The 19,787-nt window shown below is 38.3% G+C and overlaps 1 protein-coding gene across 1 annotated transcript in view; it reads right to left on the reverse strand.

Moving 5' to 3' along the window:
• Positions 1-19,787, reverse strand: part of unc80 (unc80, NALCN channel complex subunit) — a 1,843,891-nt gene that overhangs the window by 1,682,394 nt on the left and 141,710 nt on the right. The window contains exon 6 of the mRNA XM_090378420.1: positions 5,009-5,088. Coding sequence (XP_090234546.1) covers positions 5,009-5,088 — 80 coding nt within the window. The remainder of the gene's footprint in view (positions 1-5,008; positions 5,089-19,787) is intronic.

The following is a 19,787-nucleotide window of genomic DNA, read 5'->3' on the forward strand; positions in this document are numbered from 1 at the left end:
ATTCCTAGATATTCAGGTCACCAAACAGCAAATAGTGAACCAGAAAAGTACCATCATCATGAAGGACCTAATAGATCCAATAATCTTGGAAAAAAATCAAGCCGGATGTGAGTGACCAACTGCAAAATAGAACAAAGAATATGGACAACATGGAACCAACAAAGGAAGATCAAGAAGAAATACAACCCAGAGCAGCCGAAGGGGAAAGAGACGAGGTGATGATATCCAGAATAGAAGAGTGGAAGAAAGTCCTAACAGAATTTGAGGGAATGGACCCCACAATGACCCATGTGATACCGAAGCAGAAACCCAATAGACTCCTGTGGAGAGTCACAGACCACCTCAGTCGGCAAATAATACCAAATTACCTCAACAACAACAACAGTTCAACACTAGAGTTCATTAACACAGCTGTATACTGTGCTGCCATTGCAGCCACTAGGATTAATGAAAGACCAGCAACATAAGAAACGAAAAAACAAGGAACCGCCAGCTTGGAAAAGAAGACTTCAGCAGAAGATAGAAGAATTAAGAGTCAAGATAGGCCAATTGACCTAGTACCAATGGGTTAATACAAGAAAAAAACTGACTGGAAAAGTGAAGAGCATCTTAAGAGAGACAACATCCACAGAAAACAAGAGACCAAAAATCAGAAAATAGGGGAATACTTAGACACTCTGAAGCAGACCCTCCTCGCACTCAGCAAGAGACTATGCCCATACAAAGAGAGCTCCCAGAGGAAAATAAACAACCAAATTTTCAATGAAAACCAAAGAGCTTACTACAGGAGTATGGGACAAGACAGGAAACATGGAAACAGACCACCCGAGCAGAAGTTGATTGAGCAGTTCTGGAGCAAATAATATGGAGCCGTGAAGAAGGACATAATGGCCAAGCCATCTGGATAGAACTAGAATGGAAGAAAACCAAGAATGTAGAAATGATAAGAGAATGGGAGATTCAGAAGGAAGAAGTACAACAGTCAACCAGGAAGTCCCACAACTTACAAACCCTTACAAAGGAATAGATAACGTTCACAACAATTGGTACAAGAAGCTCACTTGGATACACAAGCACCTAGCAGAGCAGTTCGTCCAAATAATAAATCACCTAGAGACAATCCAAGAGTTTCTTACTCAAGAAATCACATATCTGAAGGATAAAGAACAAGATACAAGAAACCTGGCAAAATACAGGCAAATCGCTTCACAATGATGTACATTAGAATTATGATTACTATCTTTTCTCTCCTAATGGGTTTTATCCTATCCCATGACAGGTATCAGCACCAGGACTGTGATAGTTGTTATGTCTAGCTACTATTATTGGTTGAGAAACCACTCTGACTATCCTACCAGTGTTCAGGATGGCAGCTTTCTGGAGTTCCATGTAAGTGTTCTCTGGGAGGCTTATTGCTGCTAGGTTTCTTGAAGGCACTTTGGCACCATGCCTGTAGTTCACATGGTGATTGGGTTAGTCATTACTAGTTCTATATGGCACATTTCTTTTACTTCCTGTTTTAGGCCTGTGTACTTCCTGATCTTTTCCTCATAGGTTTTCTGCACACTGTTAGTGTTGAGCACCATGATGTTGATCGGGTAGTTAGCCATTTCCTTCTTATCAATGAGGTTTAGTCTGTTGTGCGAGATCATCTTGTCTGTTATTATGGCATGATCCCAGCATAGTTTGTGAGTAGAAGATTTAATATGGCTTGGGATTTGCACTTGTAATACAGTACACTTCCTAGTGGATGAGATTATACATGTGCAAGCAGTGAATTTTCCAGCTCCAAGAAATCCTCAGTTTTTGAAGACTTTTGCTGCTTTATTTGCTTAACTATCATATTATAGTGTACTCTATAACTTTATAATCCTAGTGATGCTTGTTATTTTTATTTTTAATTTAGATAGAGATTTTGTAGGTTACTAATTACTATATGTAGAATTGTTTTGTTTGAATCCTGCAGCCATTGTTATAGTATAGAATGAATGTTAGGGGAATTCAAATTTTTAATTGTGGTAAACTGTGATATTAAACTGTAAAATTGTGGTAAATTGTGATAGCTCTCAAGTTTGAATCAGTTAGGATGACATTGGTTGGATAATTTTTTGTATATTATAATTAACATTTAATTCCAAATCACCTGTTGGGCATATATCTTTGTGTTCAGCTAAGGATATAACTAGTTTAACATTGTGATCATTACAGTATAGAATGTACTTAACGTACATTCTGAACTTATTAGCACAAGGTATAACATAAAACTAGATAGCTTAATATGTATCATTGCATTTAGGAATCTATTAGATTAGTGTAGTATTGACAATTAATCTTATTAATATTCATTTTTAATCAATTGTATTCAAACAAATGGAAATCATACCACAGACTAGAGCAGCAAAGCAACAAGCACAAAGTAGCAGAAATGCTATGGCTCGGGGGAGAACCGAAGGGGAAGATTCTCCAATACATCACAGCCTAAAAAAATCAGCAACTTGTGAAATGTTTGTGGAACTTTTTTGAACAGGACATGATCTAGCCAAGGAGGATGTCTCTTGACACTCTGTGCTAGGTGCAGAGAGTGTCAAGAAATTAGGCACAAGCCCAGTGTTCTGATGGGCATCTATGAGAGTTTGAAAAATCAGATGCCCTTGAAGATATTAAAGTGGGGGACCAATCAAGCTCTCAGGTGCCCAACTCAATGCCAGAGCTCTCTTGTGCATCAAGCAACAGAGTGGCAATTTCAAGACAGAATGTGCTGGACCCACAGGAGCTAGTTATTGTGGAGATAATTAATGAGGGATAACATATTATCCCTCTCCCTTTTGCAAGGGAGAGGGATAATATATTGTGCAAAAAGGATAGGTGGAATAGGACCAGAGTATGTCTGCCAGGGGGGGGAAAGTTGATGATGTTGTAGAGCAGATATCATCTTTTAAGAGCACAAATGGTGATACTGTTGTATCACAATTGGTGATACCTTGGTCTGGAAGCCTCATTTTAGGAAGGATGTAGAGTTGCTAGAGTGATATCATCTTTTAAGAGCACAAATGGTGATACTGTTGTATCACCATTGGTGATACCTTGGTCTGGAAGCCTTATTTTAGGAAGGATGCAGAGTTGCTAGAGTGAGTAGAGAGAAGGGCAACACGACTGGTGAGAGGAACAAAGGGGGGTGCTCTTATGAAGAAAGGCTTAAGTTCTGTAATCTGCAACTTCTGGAGACTAGGCACCTGCGAAGCGATCAAATTGAGGTGTATAAGGCCTTGAATGCATTGAGGAGGTTCAATGGTGATGGGATTCTTCCTCTTGCTCAGATTTCAAACCTGAGGGGGTACAGATTCAGACTGAGGAAAGACAGTTGTAAAATAAATGTGTGGAAATTTGCCTTTAGCCAGTTGGTAGTTTGATTGCTGGAACAAACTTCCATCTGTTGTTATGGAAGTTGATATCTTAAATAAATTCAAGGCAGAACTAGACAAACATTTGGAATGAATGGATCAGTAAAATGGGAGGTTTTTTCTTTTTTTTTTTTTTTTATGCTGATGCTGTATAAGCTTGCTTTCTTGCATTATATGCCTCTACTAATGCTAATGCTAATAGTATAACCCTTCCTCCCTTCCTATCTTGTCTCCCCTTTCTGTACATATTGTATCCACAAATTCAAATTTTCTATTCCTTGTCTTTGTGGCACCACATTTCTGATATCCGAATAATATGCCGACAACATGTCTTGACCGGCACTTCAAATTCATTTACTATACTCCTAGCACTGGCATAGCTGAAAGTATACATGCAGCTGTTCTTACTCTTAGTTACCCAAACACAGTCAATGTATTTACTTGTTCCACGATGACTCCCAGCAGTTCTAGAAATTCTGAACACCTTGCTTCCCAGGATGCTGCTCATTCCAATAGAAGCAGTGCAAGAATCACATTCATCTCTGCCTGCTGGCCATTGTTAATCTGTCTGTGTACTCCCTCAAACTAGCAGGTTTCTGACCCACCTAACACTGCCTCAAAGCATCAGCAAATATTCTTGCACCCTTTCTATTTAAGTGTATCCCATTCCTGTAGAAGCAGTCTCTCCTGTTAACAAGCACAGACCACACTGAGAAAAATTCCACTCCATGAGCCTTGCACAGTCTCTCTAGGGCCAACTGATTGACAAGGCTCTCATCATATATTCCTCCTATTGAGTGTGGGCAGAATTGCAGACAATTTCAAATTTAACCCTAACTCGTGACTTTTTTTCCAACATTGAACTGTACTTGTTAAGTAAGTCCACAGATCTCTACTCTTAATGTCATTAGTGCCAACACATATGTACAACAATATCGCCTTTTTGCCTTTAAAAGATATCTGCTCTACAGCGTCATCAAATTTTTCCTGGTCAGACATACTCTGGTCCTATTCTGCCTACTTTTTTTTTGCACAAAATTTTCCTGACAATAGCATCACCACCAGCAACTATTCCTGTGGGACCAGCGCATTCTGCCTTGGGGATTGCCACTGTGTTGCCTGATGATCAAGTGCAAGCTCTGGCATTGATTTGGGCATCTGAGAGCTTGATGGGTGCCCAATTTAAGTCCTTCAAGGGCATCCACCCTGTTCTTCAAGCTCTCATAAATGCCCTTAACAATGCTGAGTTGGTGCCTAATCTTCACACAGAGCACACAACAAAGACATCACCCTTGGCAAACTAAACTAAAAAAACAGAGTAAACTAAATGCTGATGGTATCCTTGCATTTCTGACAAATCACATAAGTGGATATAAACTAGGAAAGGAATGAGGCAGGACAGATGTACAAAAATGTTCTTTTAGCAAGACAGCAACTGATTTTTAAAAATATGAAGCAAACTCAAACTTCCATATGGTGTTGTGGAAGCAAGTAGTTTAAATAAATTTAAAGAAGAATTAGACATTTATTCTCACTTAATCAATCTAAAACATCATAATTAATAAACAATATATTTATGCTCACTTACTACTAAAAATGTAACATACCTGCTAATACTCCTGATAGCTTCTGTTAAACTTGGAGAAAGTCCAAACTGAATGTTCTGAACTAATACCTTTTCAAAAGACTGCATAAAAATATAAAGCATATATTAATCATTGTATTCATTTTTGAATACTACATAATACAAGAAATAATGAAAATTTTCAAGGACTGAATTTGTGAGATATATCTAAATACTGAATAACAAAAACTTCATTTAATTTTGCAACAAAGATGTCTCGAATTTTTTTAAAATAGGTGGCATTCTGGTTTGGCACTTTGCACATAGGTGCAAAGATTTAATTTTATCTGTTGATGGCAATAAATAATTTCATAATTATCATTATTTAGAATATTATTTTTGAACATGAATCTATAATATTCCTTTTCTTGAAGGAATCAGTTTTAGAACTGTACAAATAATTAAAATTTTAAATAATTTTACCCTTATTAACATCTCATCTGAATAGTACACAATGCTTCTATAACAGATGCAATGTCACTGGAGATGATGCAAGGTGTGGGAGACCTTGGACATCAGCAAAGGACAAACTTATCTCACATGTTACAAGCCTTATCTGATTAATTATCACATAATAAAAACTGGGTCAGAGCCTCTCGGTTAAAATATCACATGGTAGTTTTCAGATTTAAAATGTCATATCTGATATTTTAAAAATGAAAAGATCATGTAACTTCTTTGCTTCCAAGTTTTTAACATCAAATCAGATGAAAACAAGAGGTAAATTAACTATGAACCCTTATAAGAACTGGTTAAAATTTGTGATTATGACGATCCAGTATTTCTGTAAACAATAGTTACAGAGATGAAACATAATTTTATCTACCACAGACAAATTACAAGCCTAAGAAAGACTGTAACAAGATATTCAGTATACCATGGTGGATGCATCTCAGAAGTTAAAGGAGAAGTTAGAAAGGGGAAAAATAATAATTTGCCAAATAAACTACTAAACTGATACTTAAAAAAAAGGAAGAGGCTATAATATCACATGTGTGCTGCAATACTAGCACAACTCAAAAATGTCAATTTGGTAACATAAAAAAATCAGTCGAAGCTAAAATTGTCAGATTATTTTACAGCTGAATGGGTTAAGTGCCAGCTTCAAAACTGAGTAAACCAGCAACTTAATTATCTTAAGAACCATCACTAAAAATATATTTCATTGCATTTAATTAAAATTATTACTCCTTTTGACTTTTGTCAGTTTTGCTGCATTTGCTAGATGATAATTTTGATTTATTACCATTAGTTTGTTTGGAAAATGATACAGGTATTTTTCTTCCAGTTGGTCTAATTCAAATAAAAGTGTAAAGAAGTGAACATAATGCTTTATTTAAACAACAGAATATGAAATTACAAAATGTAAATTGTTGATAATGTACTACACAAGAATCTCTTTTAAAAATCGAATGAAACAAAATCGAATGGAAACGGCAAGGTTTCCATTTGATTTTTGGCATATGATTAGTTTGCAGCAAACTTATGAAATATCATTTTTGCTTTTTACAATTGGGATTGAAGCTATATAAGCATTTTTCAATTTTATATACTGTCCGAAGGGGGGGGTCCAAAGATTTTATCATCCTTGATTACTTTATCATAATATTTACTTCATTTTACTAATTTTGTTTATTATTATTATTTTTATTATTAGCCATATGGTGCAAGGAAGACTGAGGCTTATGCAGCACCAGCCGAAAAAAAAAATTTATGAATCACCCTGAGAGAGAGAGAGAGAGAGAGAGAGAGAGAGAGAGAGAGAGAGAGAGAGAGAGAGAGAGAGAGAGAGAGAGAGAGAGAGAGAGAGAGAGAGAGAGAGCTATATGAGGTTTTGAAATAAAACTTGTTTGACTGATCCTTTTCAATCTGAACAATTGCAATACTATTGAATTTGAATGTCTCTCCACTTGTGTCCTTATTAAGATTTCCTCATAACTGTTCTGTTAAATCTTTTAAATCAAAGAAATCTTCATGGCATAACTCAATGACATTATATGGTTTCCCTGTTTTCTTAGCTGTTCTTACCAAGCTGTGAAGGAATGTATTGGTCCATTCAAAACCTGTCTCTAGTGGGGTTTGGGTGTACTAAACTTGTACCAGTATAACAGACTCGAAAGGTAGAATTACTACCAGCTTGTAGTTAGTATTAACTCAAAAATAATTTTTTGAAATTTTATTATGTGTTAGTATTGTAGACGTCCAAGTTCAATATGTGTAAATGAAGCTAAAGAAAAAATCCTGGGGAGATTTTGGAAAAAGACATGGAAAAATGTTTTAGCATTTAGTTAAAAACTTCAGATCAGGAGGAAAACCCATAACCAAATTAACCAAAAATATAATAAATTCAAAGTTAAAACAGAAAAGAAAGAGATTTTAGAAATATAAACACATTAGTAAATTGTTAAATTAGTGATGCTGGAGGAATCACTGAAAAAGAGGAAAAAGGAACACTTTGGATACTATCCCTATAATATATTGAGGTATAAAAACTTATATAAAACAACAAGGTTGGAAAAGCAGCAGGTATAGATGAAATTAGACCTGAAATAATAAAAGCTGGAGAGAATATAGCATTATGGTTATATCACACTATTCAGGGGTTGTTTTCTGAAGTATAAGCTCCAAAACACTGGAACAAAACAAAATTAATGGCATTTAGTTGGAAAAAAAAAAAAAAAAAAAAAAAAAAAAACAACTTTTGGAATTTAGTTAAAAATCTCCAATCAGGAAACAACTTAAAAAATCGATAACTAAGGTAATCAAAAATGATAAGTTCAGAGTCAAAACAGAAAATAAAGGTATATTATAAATAGAGAGTAAATACTTTTGTACAAAGGAGCTGAAGGCACAGTGAAGAAGAGGGGAAAAAAAAGCTATAATAGGGGGACATATGGAGGAGCTGAAGGCATCAGTGAAAAGAGGAAAAATGCTAAAATTGGGGACAGGCACTTTGGGTACTATCTCTATTACTAAAATACAAAAAGTTATGTTGTTTTGTTTTTGCTATTTGGTTTTTTGGAGCATTAGCAACTAAGACCATATATACAAAAAGTTATATAAAATAATAAGTGAAGAAAGGTAGCATATGTACGAGGGGCGATAATTTAATTTACCATTGGTGCAAGAATTTATGTTTACTGAACGAATTTTCCATAACTACTGCTACAGGTGCTCTCCCTGATCGCTACTGAGCAAACTCTATGTGCCAATACTCATCAAGCTAGTGTTGCATGAAAAGAGTTTTTAAGTCATATGTCCCTGATAATCATTTTGAAGCAAGTATCATGTCTGACATACAGATTGAATAGTGATGATTCGCTATTGTGTAAGACAGGGCCTAAACACATCAGAAACAGTTAAAGAGATGAATGAAGCATATGGTAATGAGTGTCTTGGTAGGACAACCATATTCCGGTGTCATTTGTCAAACTCCTCTCCAATTCAGCCTCCTAGGCTTTTGCCCATATGCTGATTTGTCATAATGTTGCGACTCAAACAAATCCTTTCTAGGTCAATTATTAAATTACAACACATAACACTAGTCGGCTTTGGCTAATAACAAAAACAATATTGAACAGCACGACCTTTAGCCTTGCAGCGGGGACGGCATCTCCATTCCCACCACGAGGAGGGAAGTAGATTGCCCTATTCAGGAAACCATTGTCTAGACATCAGCCAGACAAAATAATATAAATTCATTGACTTTTACATTTTACATAAAGTGACCTTCAACCCACATTGTGAGTAAAGAAGCCCCACCATCATTATAACATTGTACCCTTTTTAGTTAACTACATCTAACCACCGGTCCAGTCTCCATTGACCTCGAACCCTGACACTGGTTTGTTGCTGACGGCTCTCCAGCACCTGCCAGAAGGAGCCATCTTCATCTTGCTCGCTGAAGGAGTCCTCCTCCACCCAGCATATCTAAACTTAGTCAAGTTCAGTTCGTCTCTTAAGTGTATCTACCACTCGGAGATAATTGGGACAAATCTTGTCATGAACGAAGCATATGGTAATGACTCATAGTAATGAGCGTATTGATAGGACAGCCATCTTCTGGTTAATATGGCTAATATTGTGCAAGCAGTGATCACTGCCATAGGTGCCGAGGTTCTGCCACATTCCCCTTATTCATCGGACTTAATACCATGTGATTTCTTCCTGTTTCCACATCTGAAGTAAGCTCTGAAAGGCAAGCATTTCATGTCCAACACAACGATGCTCACAGAATAGTGTTGTGTTGGATACAACAATGAGTAACATTCATTGCATCCGATGAGCAACAATGAGTACAACAAAAGCACTTCACAGTCATTCGAAAAATAGCTTGCAAGAAGCATTTAATGCATGGGCATAACAGTTGCGAAAGTGTGTAAAGTTTAAATGAGAGTATTTCCAAATCCACAGAAGATTTAGAGGATGAAAATTAAGATAAGATTTAGCACAAATCCATGAATTAAATGATCGCCCCTTATAGATGAAATGATTCCTGAAATGCAGAAAGCTGGAAGGAAATAGCACTGCAGTGGTCATATAGCACCATATTCAGAGGGGTGCTTTCTGAAGTACAGGTTCCAAAAGACTGGAATGAAACATGCAATGTACTAATTAATCTCTTATGGCATTCAGTTAAAAATCTCAGATTGGGTAGAAAACATCATAGCCAAGATAATCAAAAATGTTAAACTCAAAGTTAAAAACTGAAAGGGATATTTTATAAATTTTGTAAATTACTAAATAAATGAAGAGAAAATGTTAAAACAGAGGAAATTTTGTGAATTACATAGTGAGAAAGAAAGAGTCATATAAAAGAATCAAGTGTAGAAAGACAGCAGGTGGAGATGACAATTACTTGTCAATGATATACAGGAATTTTTCTAGCAGGGATAAGGAGGTGATTATCCCTTTGTAAAAGGCACTATTCAAGGCCACACTCTGAGTACTGCATACAGGTCTGAAGGCTTCAAATTAGGATGTAGAGCTGCTGGAAAAAAAAATACAGAGAAGGGCAACAAGATCTGCCATCCCTTGTGGTGGAGGTTGATAGCCTAAATAAGTTTAAGGCTCAGCTGGACAGGTATTTTGAACGAACAGAGGGGTGAAGTGGAAGTGGGTTTTTTTTTTTTTTTTTGGCTGATGCTGCATAAGCTTGCTTTCTTGCATCAAATGCCTCTACTAATGCTAATGCTAATGCTAATGCTAAAGATTGGTGAGGGGAACAAAGGAGTCCTCTTACCAAGAAAGGCTTAAGTTCTGTAAATTGCAGCATTTGGAGTCTAGACACCTGTGAGGTGATCTGAATGAGGTGAATTAGGCTTTGAATGGTTTGAGCAAGTTCAGTGCTGATGGAATTCTTCCTCTTCTCAGATTACGTACCTGAGGGGACATAAATTTGAGGAAATTTGAATTGAGCCAGCAGTTGGATGATTGCTGGAATAAACTTCCATCTGTTGCTGTGGAAGTTGACAGCTTAAATAAATTGAAGGAAGAACTGGACAAACTTTGCAGCAGACTGATGGGTGAAATGGGAAGCATTTTTTTTTTTTGGCTGATGCTGTATAATCTTACTTTCTTGCATCATATGCCTCTACTAATGCTAATTAGACCTGAAATGCTGAAAACTGGAGGGAATATATTATTACTTCACTGAAAGTGGTATTAACCAAGAAAAATGTATAGGTCACTTGAAATGCCCTCCCACCAAGCTTTGGGAGGATGCTGAAGTTGCTGAACTTTCCACTTTTCTGAGCAATAACATACACAATCTCAAGATAATTCCTCTTTTCAGACGTAAAGTGGAGTTGCTTAAACAGTGACAACAGTATGATCCCTAAAACTACCTTGCTCTGTATAACACGTTGCTGGGCTCCCTTGAGAAGATGTATGAACTGATAATAGAAAATCAACAACTTAAAGTCGCAAACGAACAACTCCAGTTGACTAACTCTATACTAACTGCGGCTGTCAACAGTCCTGCTCTCATACCTACGGAAGTCCAGACCTCCACAGCCATATCTGTGGACCCACCTGTAAGGATCCAACAATTATCATATGCAGCTGTGGCAAAAACACCCAAAGTAACTACCCCTGAATATAAACACATGCTCATCATTAAAGCTGAAGAGGGCTGTGACATTGCTGACAGTGATGGAGTGAAAAACAAAATCCTTTAGACTATCAAACCAAAGCTAGGTAATGTCAAGATCAAAAATATCTGCAAGATCAGGGACAAAGGAATCATTCTTGAAACAGCCACGAAATCTGACTTAGGTAAGATAAAATCCTGCGGGACTGAAGTGGATACTAGTCTTGTCTTCGAGACCCCCAAGCTTCAGGGGGCCCAGCTTGATAGTATTTGATGTAGAAAACTCCATCCAGAAGGATGACTTAATTAAAGAAACCTACAACAAGAATCTTTATGAGACTATGGAGAAGGAGAATGCTTATAGTGAAATTAAGATCAAATACTCCACTAAAACCAGGGTACATGATTGCCGAAATTGGATCATAGAAGTATCTTCCAGAATAAGAAAACAATTAATTAGTCAAGAAAGAGTCTTTCTAGGCTGGTCCTCATATAGGATAAGGGATTTTGTACCAGTCCTGAAATGTTATAACTGTTTAGGATACGAACACATATCAGCCAAATTTCTGAAGCAAAAACCAGTATGCAGCCACTGTGCAGAAGCCGGCCACCTTTACAAAGAATGCCCCAATAAAACTTTGCCACCGAAATGCGCCAATTGTAAAGCCATCAACAAACCTACTGACCACTCTGTGAGAAACGGATCATGCCTTGTTTACAAGAAAGCAGCTGAAATAATACCAATTATGGAAAGTAAGACAGCATACTTACCATCATCCAGACTTCGCATAGGCTAAATAAACGCACAAAAATCAACTTCAGTGGCATCTCAGCTCCATCTCCTCATGGAGGAATTAAATCTTGATCTTCTCCTTCTACAAGAGCCCTACTGCATATGTGGCAGGGTGTCTGGTTATCCCCTAATGTACAGAAAAATTCAAACTACACAACAGCACTGTCTCGCAGCCATCATTGTCGGCAATGCAGATCTAATCATCACTAGAATTGATTCCCTATGCTGCCCACATCTGACTGGGGCAACTGTTGAGGACAACTTTGGCTGCATCACATTTCTCATGGTGTATTTCCAATTTGGCACCGAGATACAGCCACACACTGCTTGTCTTGAACAAGCCCTTGACCTCCTTGGAAATGCAGATGTTATCATAGCTGCTGACTCAAATGCTAGATCAACCTAATGGCATAATGCCACCACTGATGCCAGAGGAGACCCACTAGAGGAATTCATCGCCTCGCGTGGACTTGTAATAACCAACTTACCTGGACAGCCAACTAAGTACAACTCGGAAAATGGGGAGTCTAATCTGGATATCACACTATTAACCCCCTCTCTTGTCAACAGACTAAGGCACTGGCAAGTACACGACACTGCAACCACCAATGATCATCCCCTAATAACAGCACCTCTACTCGTTTGATGTATGTTCACGATACCATCAGATTCTCCACTAGGACTGCCAACTGAGATATCTTTGAGAACATTATCCGAGATGCTCTTCACCACCATTCAGCTGAGCACTTTCGAACCATGCTACCAGAAAACTAATTTCCTGCAAGACTTACTCCATAAAGCATCACGTGCCTCGATGAAAAAATGTACCAGACATCCAAAATCAGTTTCCTGGTGGTCAGAAGAATTAACAGATCTCCGCTCCTCTCTCCAGCATGCAAGGAAAGAGTTACAAAGAAAAAGAAGAACACACCCACCGCAAACAGTAGCACAGTACAAGGAAAGATACAATGCAATCTGGAGAGAATACACAAACAAAATTTATCATGCCAAACAAAGTTTCTGACATGCCCTGGTGGAGACGGAAGGCAATAAAAACCCTTGGGGTTTGGTGCACAAGCTCATAAGGAACAAAGTTGGGTCCACAGATATCATAAATTCTATCCATTCTCAGGACTCCTCGGAGACGCTTTCCTGGGAAAAGACAATGAACAAGATTCTAGACAGAATAATCTACCAAGACAATCCTGATCATGACACTGAAGTACACAGAAACGTCATCACTGAGAATCAGGGCTACTTGCCCTCGGCCACAAAAGAGGAGGTTGCATTAACCATAAATAAAATCAAAAATGGAAAAGCTCCCGGACTGGACCTCATCGAGGGAGAGTCCATCAAGCATCTTTGGTCTGTTGCACCTGATGTTCTAGTACAACTAATCAACACGTGTCTTAATGAAGGCTCCTTTCCTGCACATTGGAAACATGCCAACCTCAGGCTTTTACCCAAGGATCCAAATTGTCCCACTGTTGCAGCCAAAGCATACTGTCCAATTGCTCTATTGCCAATATTAAGAAAAGTATTTGAGAGGTTACTTCTCATCCATCTTCACCTCTACTCCAGTTTGGCTTCAAGCAGGGGTGCTCAACTATTGATGCACTACTGAAAACCACTCAGCTAGCAGATAATTCTAATGCCCGTTACGTACTGGCAATTTTTATAGATTTTAAGGGAGCTTTTGACACCATCTGGTGGCCAGGTATCTTGCGGCGAGCCAGAATATCTGGCTGCTCCCTCAACATCTTCAAATGTCTTACAGATTACTTCTATAACAGAAAAGTTACCATGAAAACAAAATTTCATAGTATCACCCACCAACTCACCAGAGGCTACCCAAAGCACTCTGTTCTGGGGCCATCTGTTTGGAATATGATTCTGGATGAATGGCTCCTGTAGGACTTTCCCCACACCACACAGCTCTCATATGCAGATGACCTGGTTATCGTTGTTGAGGGCCCTACTCGTGCAGCAACTGAGACCAGAGCCAAACACAGTCTTGAATGTCCTGTCGGTTTGGGCTGAAGAGAATAAGCTGGAAATCTCTACAGATAAAAGCAGAACCCTGCTTCTCAAAGGCCGTCTTGACATCAACAGACCACCAACCATTTGTTATAAAGGACATGCACTCAAGGATCAACATTCATTCAAATATTTAGGTGTCACCCTAGATGACCGCAGAACTTTCATGCCACATCTAAAGTCCATGAAAGAGAAGGCCAAAAATTATATCAATATGCTTGCTCACTTCACCCGCAAAGACTGGGGTCTTATAAGGGACCTGCACTCCACCTTCTTTATTTAGCTGTTTTTGTACCATTCGTAACATACGGTGCTGCTGTATGGTTCCATCGTTTGTCCATCATCAGCATTAGGAACGTTATTCTGCAGATACAAAAGTTGATGTTATTAAAAATGACTCGGGCTTGTAGAACGACCTCAACAGCAGCACTACAAGTATTAACAGGTTGTATTCCCCTTGACCTCCAAGCGGCCTTCACAGCACTTTCACATGAGATTTTCACAAGAGATTTTTATTCCTGGGGGCAAAAACTATTATCGATGCAGATCTGAAAGAACTCCGGTGTACTTTGCAGGAACTTGTTTCCCTCTGGCAAATCCGTTGGGATGATTCCACCAAAGGCAGTACTACCAAGCTATTTCTACCTAGTGTCTCCTACCTCAACAAACAAAGACTTGGCTGGTTCTTCCCCAATTTACACACTACCTTTCTTCTGACAGGACATGGCTCATTCAAAAAGTGACTTCAGGACTTTGGGCTTGTAAACAATGCCTATTGTGTTTGTGGAGAACTGGAGGACTGGCACCACGTAATGCACTCGTGTAACATCTACCTGGACCTACGTAATCAACTGTTACTGGATATATATTTAACCACACTTAGTCAGGAGAGCAACCTCTTAAAATCAAAAGAAGTATTTTTAGCTTTTAGCAGGTATGCCTCAGCAGTCTTCAAAAGGGGTTGGTATCATCTCTCCACATCTGATCCCACAACATAGACATCCACACCAGACGTTCCTGAAACCACTATGATCTCTCCTCGTACCTGCTCTTCCTTCATCACTGGCTACTATCAAAATTGAATGAACACTTAACTGGACATCTACCACGTTCGAACGATGGCACTGAACTGATATAAATCAAACTCAGACACTTCCCATTGCACCTTCCCAACTTTGTAGACCTTCCTTGTTCTGCAAGCTGTCTTCCTTTCCTTGGCCTTCGGTGGGCTCCCAGACCAGGGGTGATTCCTATTTCTCCCTTCCTACCCCTTCTTTCTGCTGGAGGATGCCTTCTTTCCTCATCCTCCTCCTTTTGCCTACTTTGACTCCACCACTGCTACTACCCCACTCTCTTCCCTTTTTTTTTTTTTTTTTTTTTGGTCTTTGTCCAGAAAGTTCAGGCGACCCTGGTGGAGATCAGCCAGAGTATGAAGGCAGCCTGGCTCACTTCCCAGTGGTGGTGGTGGTGGGCAACGTAGGGTTTCGCTAGAGGCCCTGCGGCCAAGTGTCCAGAGACAACAACAGAACATAACATAATACTGCATAAACCAGACACTACACTTTTTTCTGGCTTATGCAGTAGTTCTGCATTCCATCACAGAGTACATACGGCACAGATGTGGAAAACCACAGGTGGCGCCTAACCCTAAATACTATGCCACTATGACACTATCATTACTGTTTATATCAGAGGTGTTGAAAACATTGTTTTCTGAAGCGCAAGTTTAATGCCTTAAGCAGTAGGTATCTGCAAGGAGATCTGATTCTCATCTCCTCTGATTCTCCTCTTATCAATCAGATCTCCTTGCAGATACCTAGTTTTCAGACAATTTAAAGAACTCAAGTATTTCTTGGCAAGAGTACCCTTTTGTGCCAATTAAAAACAGTTAAGTAGACCCAACTAATCTTGTTGCTTTTCTTTGCACTTGTTCCAAAAGATCTACATCCTTTTTAAAATGAGACTTCCACAGCCATATAACGTTATTCAGCCTAACTAATGCCTTGTACAACAGGATAATCACCTCTTTATCACTGCTGGAAAACTTCACGTATATCACTGACGACCCCAAGGGCTGCCCTATCAGCCTGTCTGTACTATTCAAAGAACTTCATGCCGGACTGTATAATCTCTAGCTCTTTTTCAAAATTTCCACTGACTTAAGTTTGGTGCCATCCACACAATATGTTATTTTTGGATCCTGCTACCCAAATGCAATACCTTATATTTATCAACGTTAAACATCAAATACCATTTTTCAGCCTATCTGCCAAATTTAATCAAGTTTTGAAGTAGCAGATTATCTACATAATTTATTCAAGTCTTGATTGTAAATGACAGCTTGATTACTGTTATTTATCATCTTTCTCAACTTTGTATAATCAGAAAATTTGACATTAAGCGTGATATGCCTATATCAATATCATTAATAAACATTAAAAACAGTTAAGTAGACCCAACAACAAACCCTGAGGGACTCCAATCATAACATTAGCCACTGAAGAATAAATTAACTCCTGCACCAGCAAATTATTTTCTCCATCCAGTTCCTTTATAACTATCTCATAAGAGTTAATCACAAACAAGATCTTCGGTTAGCAAACTGAAGCTGTGATTTCCATATAACAGAATGATCTCTTACGTCATAAGAGATCATTCTTCTTTACCCAGCAGCTCTATTTTTTCTGGCACAGAAGTCAAGCTTACACATCTGTAATTACTCACTTTACCCTTAGATCCCCCGCCCCGCCGCTTTGGTGAATACAAGAGACATTTGCACATCTCAGGCAATACATGGAATAATCTCAAGGATTCTAAACTCCTTGAATTATGTAGAACTTTATTCAATTTCATCAATTACCCTAGGGGCTCACATCTGGTGAGTATGGGCTTGGCACACCCAAGATCCTGAGCTGGATATCCTCATTCTTCTCTTTCTTGATGATTCCTACTTCTGACTCTCTCTCACTCTCTCTCTCTCTCTCTCTCTCAGGGTAATTCAACTTTTTTTTTGGCTAGTGCAGTAAGCCTCAGGCTTACTTGCACCATATGCTAATAATAATAAAATCTGATTCTGAATTCTAGAGAATTGTGGCCTTTCTAGGCCTAAATCATAAAAATGGGGCTAATAGGCACAATTTTCTCCCCTGAATTTCAGAGATATTTTCATGATGCCATCATAAACAATGTGCATTATTATTTGGGAAATAGTATCAGCTTTTTGAAGAAGCTGATACTATCAGCTTCTTCAAAATTTCAAAGAAATCCATACATAAATGGAGACATTAATTGAAGCATAATTTAACCACTTTGAAAAATATAAATACAAGATATGTTAGTATTAGTATTAGTAACAGCCGCATGGTGCAAGAAAGCCTAGGCTTATGCTGCACCAGCCAAAAAAAAAAAAAAAATCCGAACAAAACAATGATAAAAACAAAAAATAAATAAATAAAATAAATAACTAAATAATAATAATTAATAAATAAAAAATAAATAAAATAAAATATAAATAAAAAGGAAATTAAACCTATCATCCTATGCGCTTCCCCTTACCCGAAAGTACTATCCAGATGACCTTTGAATTTCCCCAAACTGTCGGCCTCTACCACCCATGAAGGCAACTTATTCCAGTAATTTATAACTCGCTGGCTAAAATAAATCTTCCTGCAGTCCAATCTAAACATTTCCCCCCCGTAACTTGAATTTATGTCCCCTAGTTCTAGCATCATTTATAATCTTGAAAATTTTGTCCTCATTCATTTTACTGATGCCTATTAGAGCCTTAAACACCTCAATCAAATCTCCTCTAAGGTGTCTAGTTTCCAAACTCTGCAACCCACATATTCGAAGTCTTTCTTCATAAGGATGCCCTTTTGCCAATCTCACCAGGCGAGTTACCCTTCTTTGCACCCTTTCAAGAAGCTCGATGTCTTTCTTTAGGTGCGGTCTCTATACTTGAACACAGTATTCCAAGTGTGGTCTAACATAAGCCTTATATAATGGGATTATCACGTCCCTATCTCTACTTGCAAAAGTTCGATAGATCATCAATAGGACACCATGGGCCTTCCTTGCAACCTGTTTACAATGCTCAGAGAATTTCATGTCTGACCATATCGTAACACCCAAGTCCCTTTCCTCCAGTACTGGGTTTAGTTGAACTCCACCAAGTGAATAAGTTTTTTTGGGATTACTGTTCCCCAGGTGTAATACCTTACACTTTGTTGGATTAAAGCACAGCTGCCATTTTTCTGACCATTCTTGAAGTCTATCTAGGTCTCTCTGAAGAAGCTCAGCTTGACAGTGATCATTAACTACTCTACCAATTTTAACATCATCTGCAAATTTAGACATCACGCCCTCTATCCCTTCATCAATGTCGTTTATGAAAATTAAAAACAACAGTGGTCCTAATACTGATCCTTGGGGAACCCCACTTCTTACATCAACCCAATCTGAGGAATAGCCATTTATCACAACCCTCTGCCTCCTGCCCTGAAGCCATCCTTCTATCCATCTAAGGATTTTCCCAGTGATTCCAACCTGTTCCAGCTTATAAAGCAACCGCTCATGTGGGACTGAGTCAAAAGCTTTGCTGAAATCTAAATAAACAATATCGAAATTATTCCCTAAATCCAGCTCGTGAGTGACCCTTTCGAAATAGCGAACCAGATTTGTTAAACATGATTTTCCCTTTACAAAACCATGCTGAGTATCCTTGAGAATTTCAATTCGATCCAAATGATCCTGAATTCCACCCTTGATCATTGCCTCCATGATTTTCCCTACTACTGAAGTCAGACTGACAGGTCGATAATTTCCAACTTCACTTTTAGAGCCACCCTTATGTATGGGCGATACATTTGCACTTTTCCAATCCAAGGGAATCTCCCCAGAGTCTAGTGATACTCGCATAATTAGCCTCAATGGTTTAATGCACTCGCTTGCCGCCTCTCTTAAGATTATAGGGTATATTCCATCAACTCCAGGAGCCTTACTGGTCTGTAGGCTCGAAAGTTTTTTCATTAAATAATCTTGCAAAATTTCAATATCATTAATTACATATTTTTTAACTTCGCTCCCACAATTTCCCATTGCCACAAAAAGCTTTTCGTTTGTAAATATCGATGCAAAATAACTGTTGAGTTCATCTGCAACGGCAGCTGGTGTATTTATTACTATCCCCTTTCCCTTACGTAAAGGTCCGATCTGGTTTGTCCTGCTCTTCTTGGCATTTATATATATAAAGAATTCTTTATCCCCCCTCTTTGCTCTGTTTGCTAATGATTTCTCATAAACTGTCTTTGCCTGTCGAACCTTTTCTGTGGCTCTATTACAGATCACCTTGTAGCTGTTATAGGCTTCAGTACTTTTTATTGCTCTGTAACCTTTCCATGCCACCTTTTTCTGCTCAAGTAATGTGGCAACTTCACTATTCATCCAACTTGGAACCCTTCTCGTGGAGTATTTTTTTAATGGTATATACGCATTCAAGGCATCTGTGATTAATGTTTTAAAAGCGTACCACAGTTCAATTGTATTCATTCTCAGCGCGATATCTACCCAGTTAATAGAGGCCATGTAGTACCTTAAGGCATTGTAATTTCCTTTTCTGAAATTAAAACCCATTCCTTTGCCTTTTACTTCTGCTACCTCTCTCGTCATCATCCACCGTAGAACTCCCTGATCACTTCCTGCTACTGGTTCCTCTACTATCAGCCCTGTTATGTCATCTGATTCATGTGTGATGATGAGGTCTAGGATATTCTTTTCTCTAGTACTTTCCCTGACATGTTGATACAAATAAGTCATCTAGTTGATTTAAAAATTTTGTTCCCC

Source organism: Mastigoproctus giganteus, chromosome 7, assembly GCF_048544385.1.
Source record: "Mastigoproctus giganteus isolate SK-2022 chromosome 7, ASM4854438v1, whole genome shotgun sequence".
Lineage (NCBI taxonomy): Eukaryota > Metazoa > Arthropoda > Arachnida > Uropygi > Thelyphonidae > Mastigoproctus > Mastigoproctus giganteus.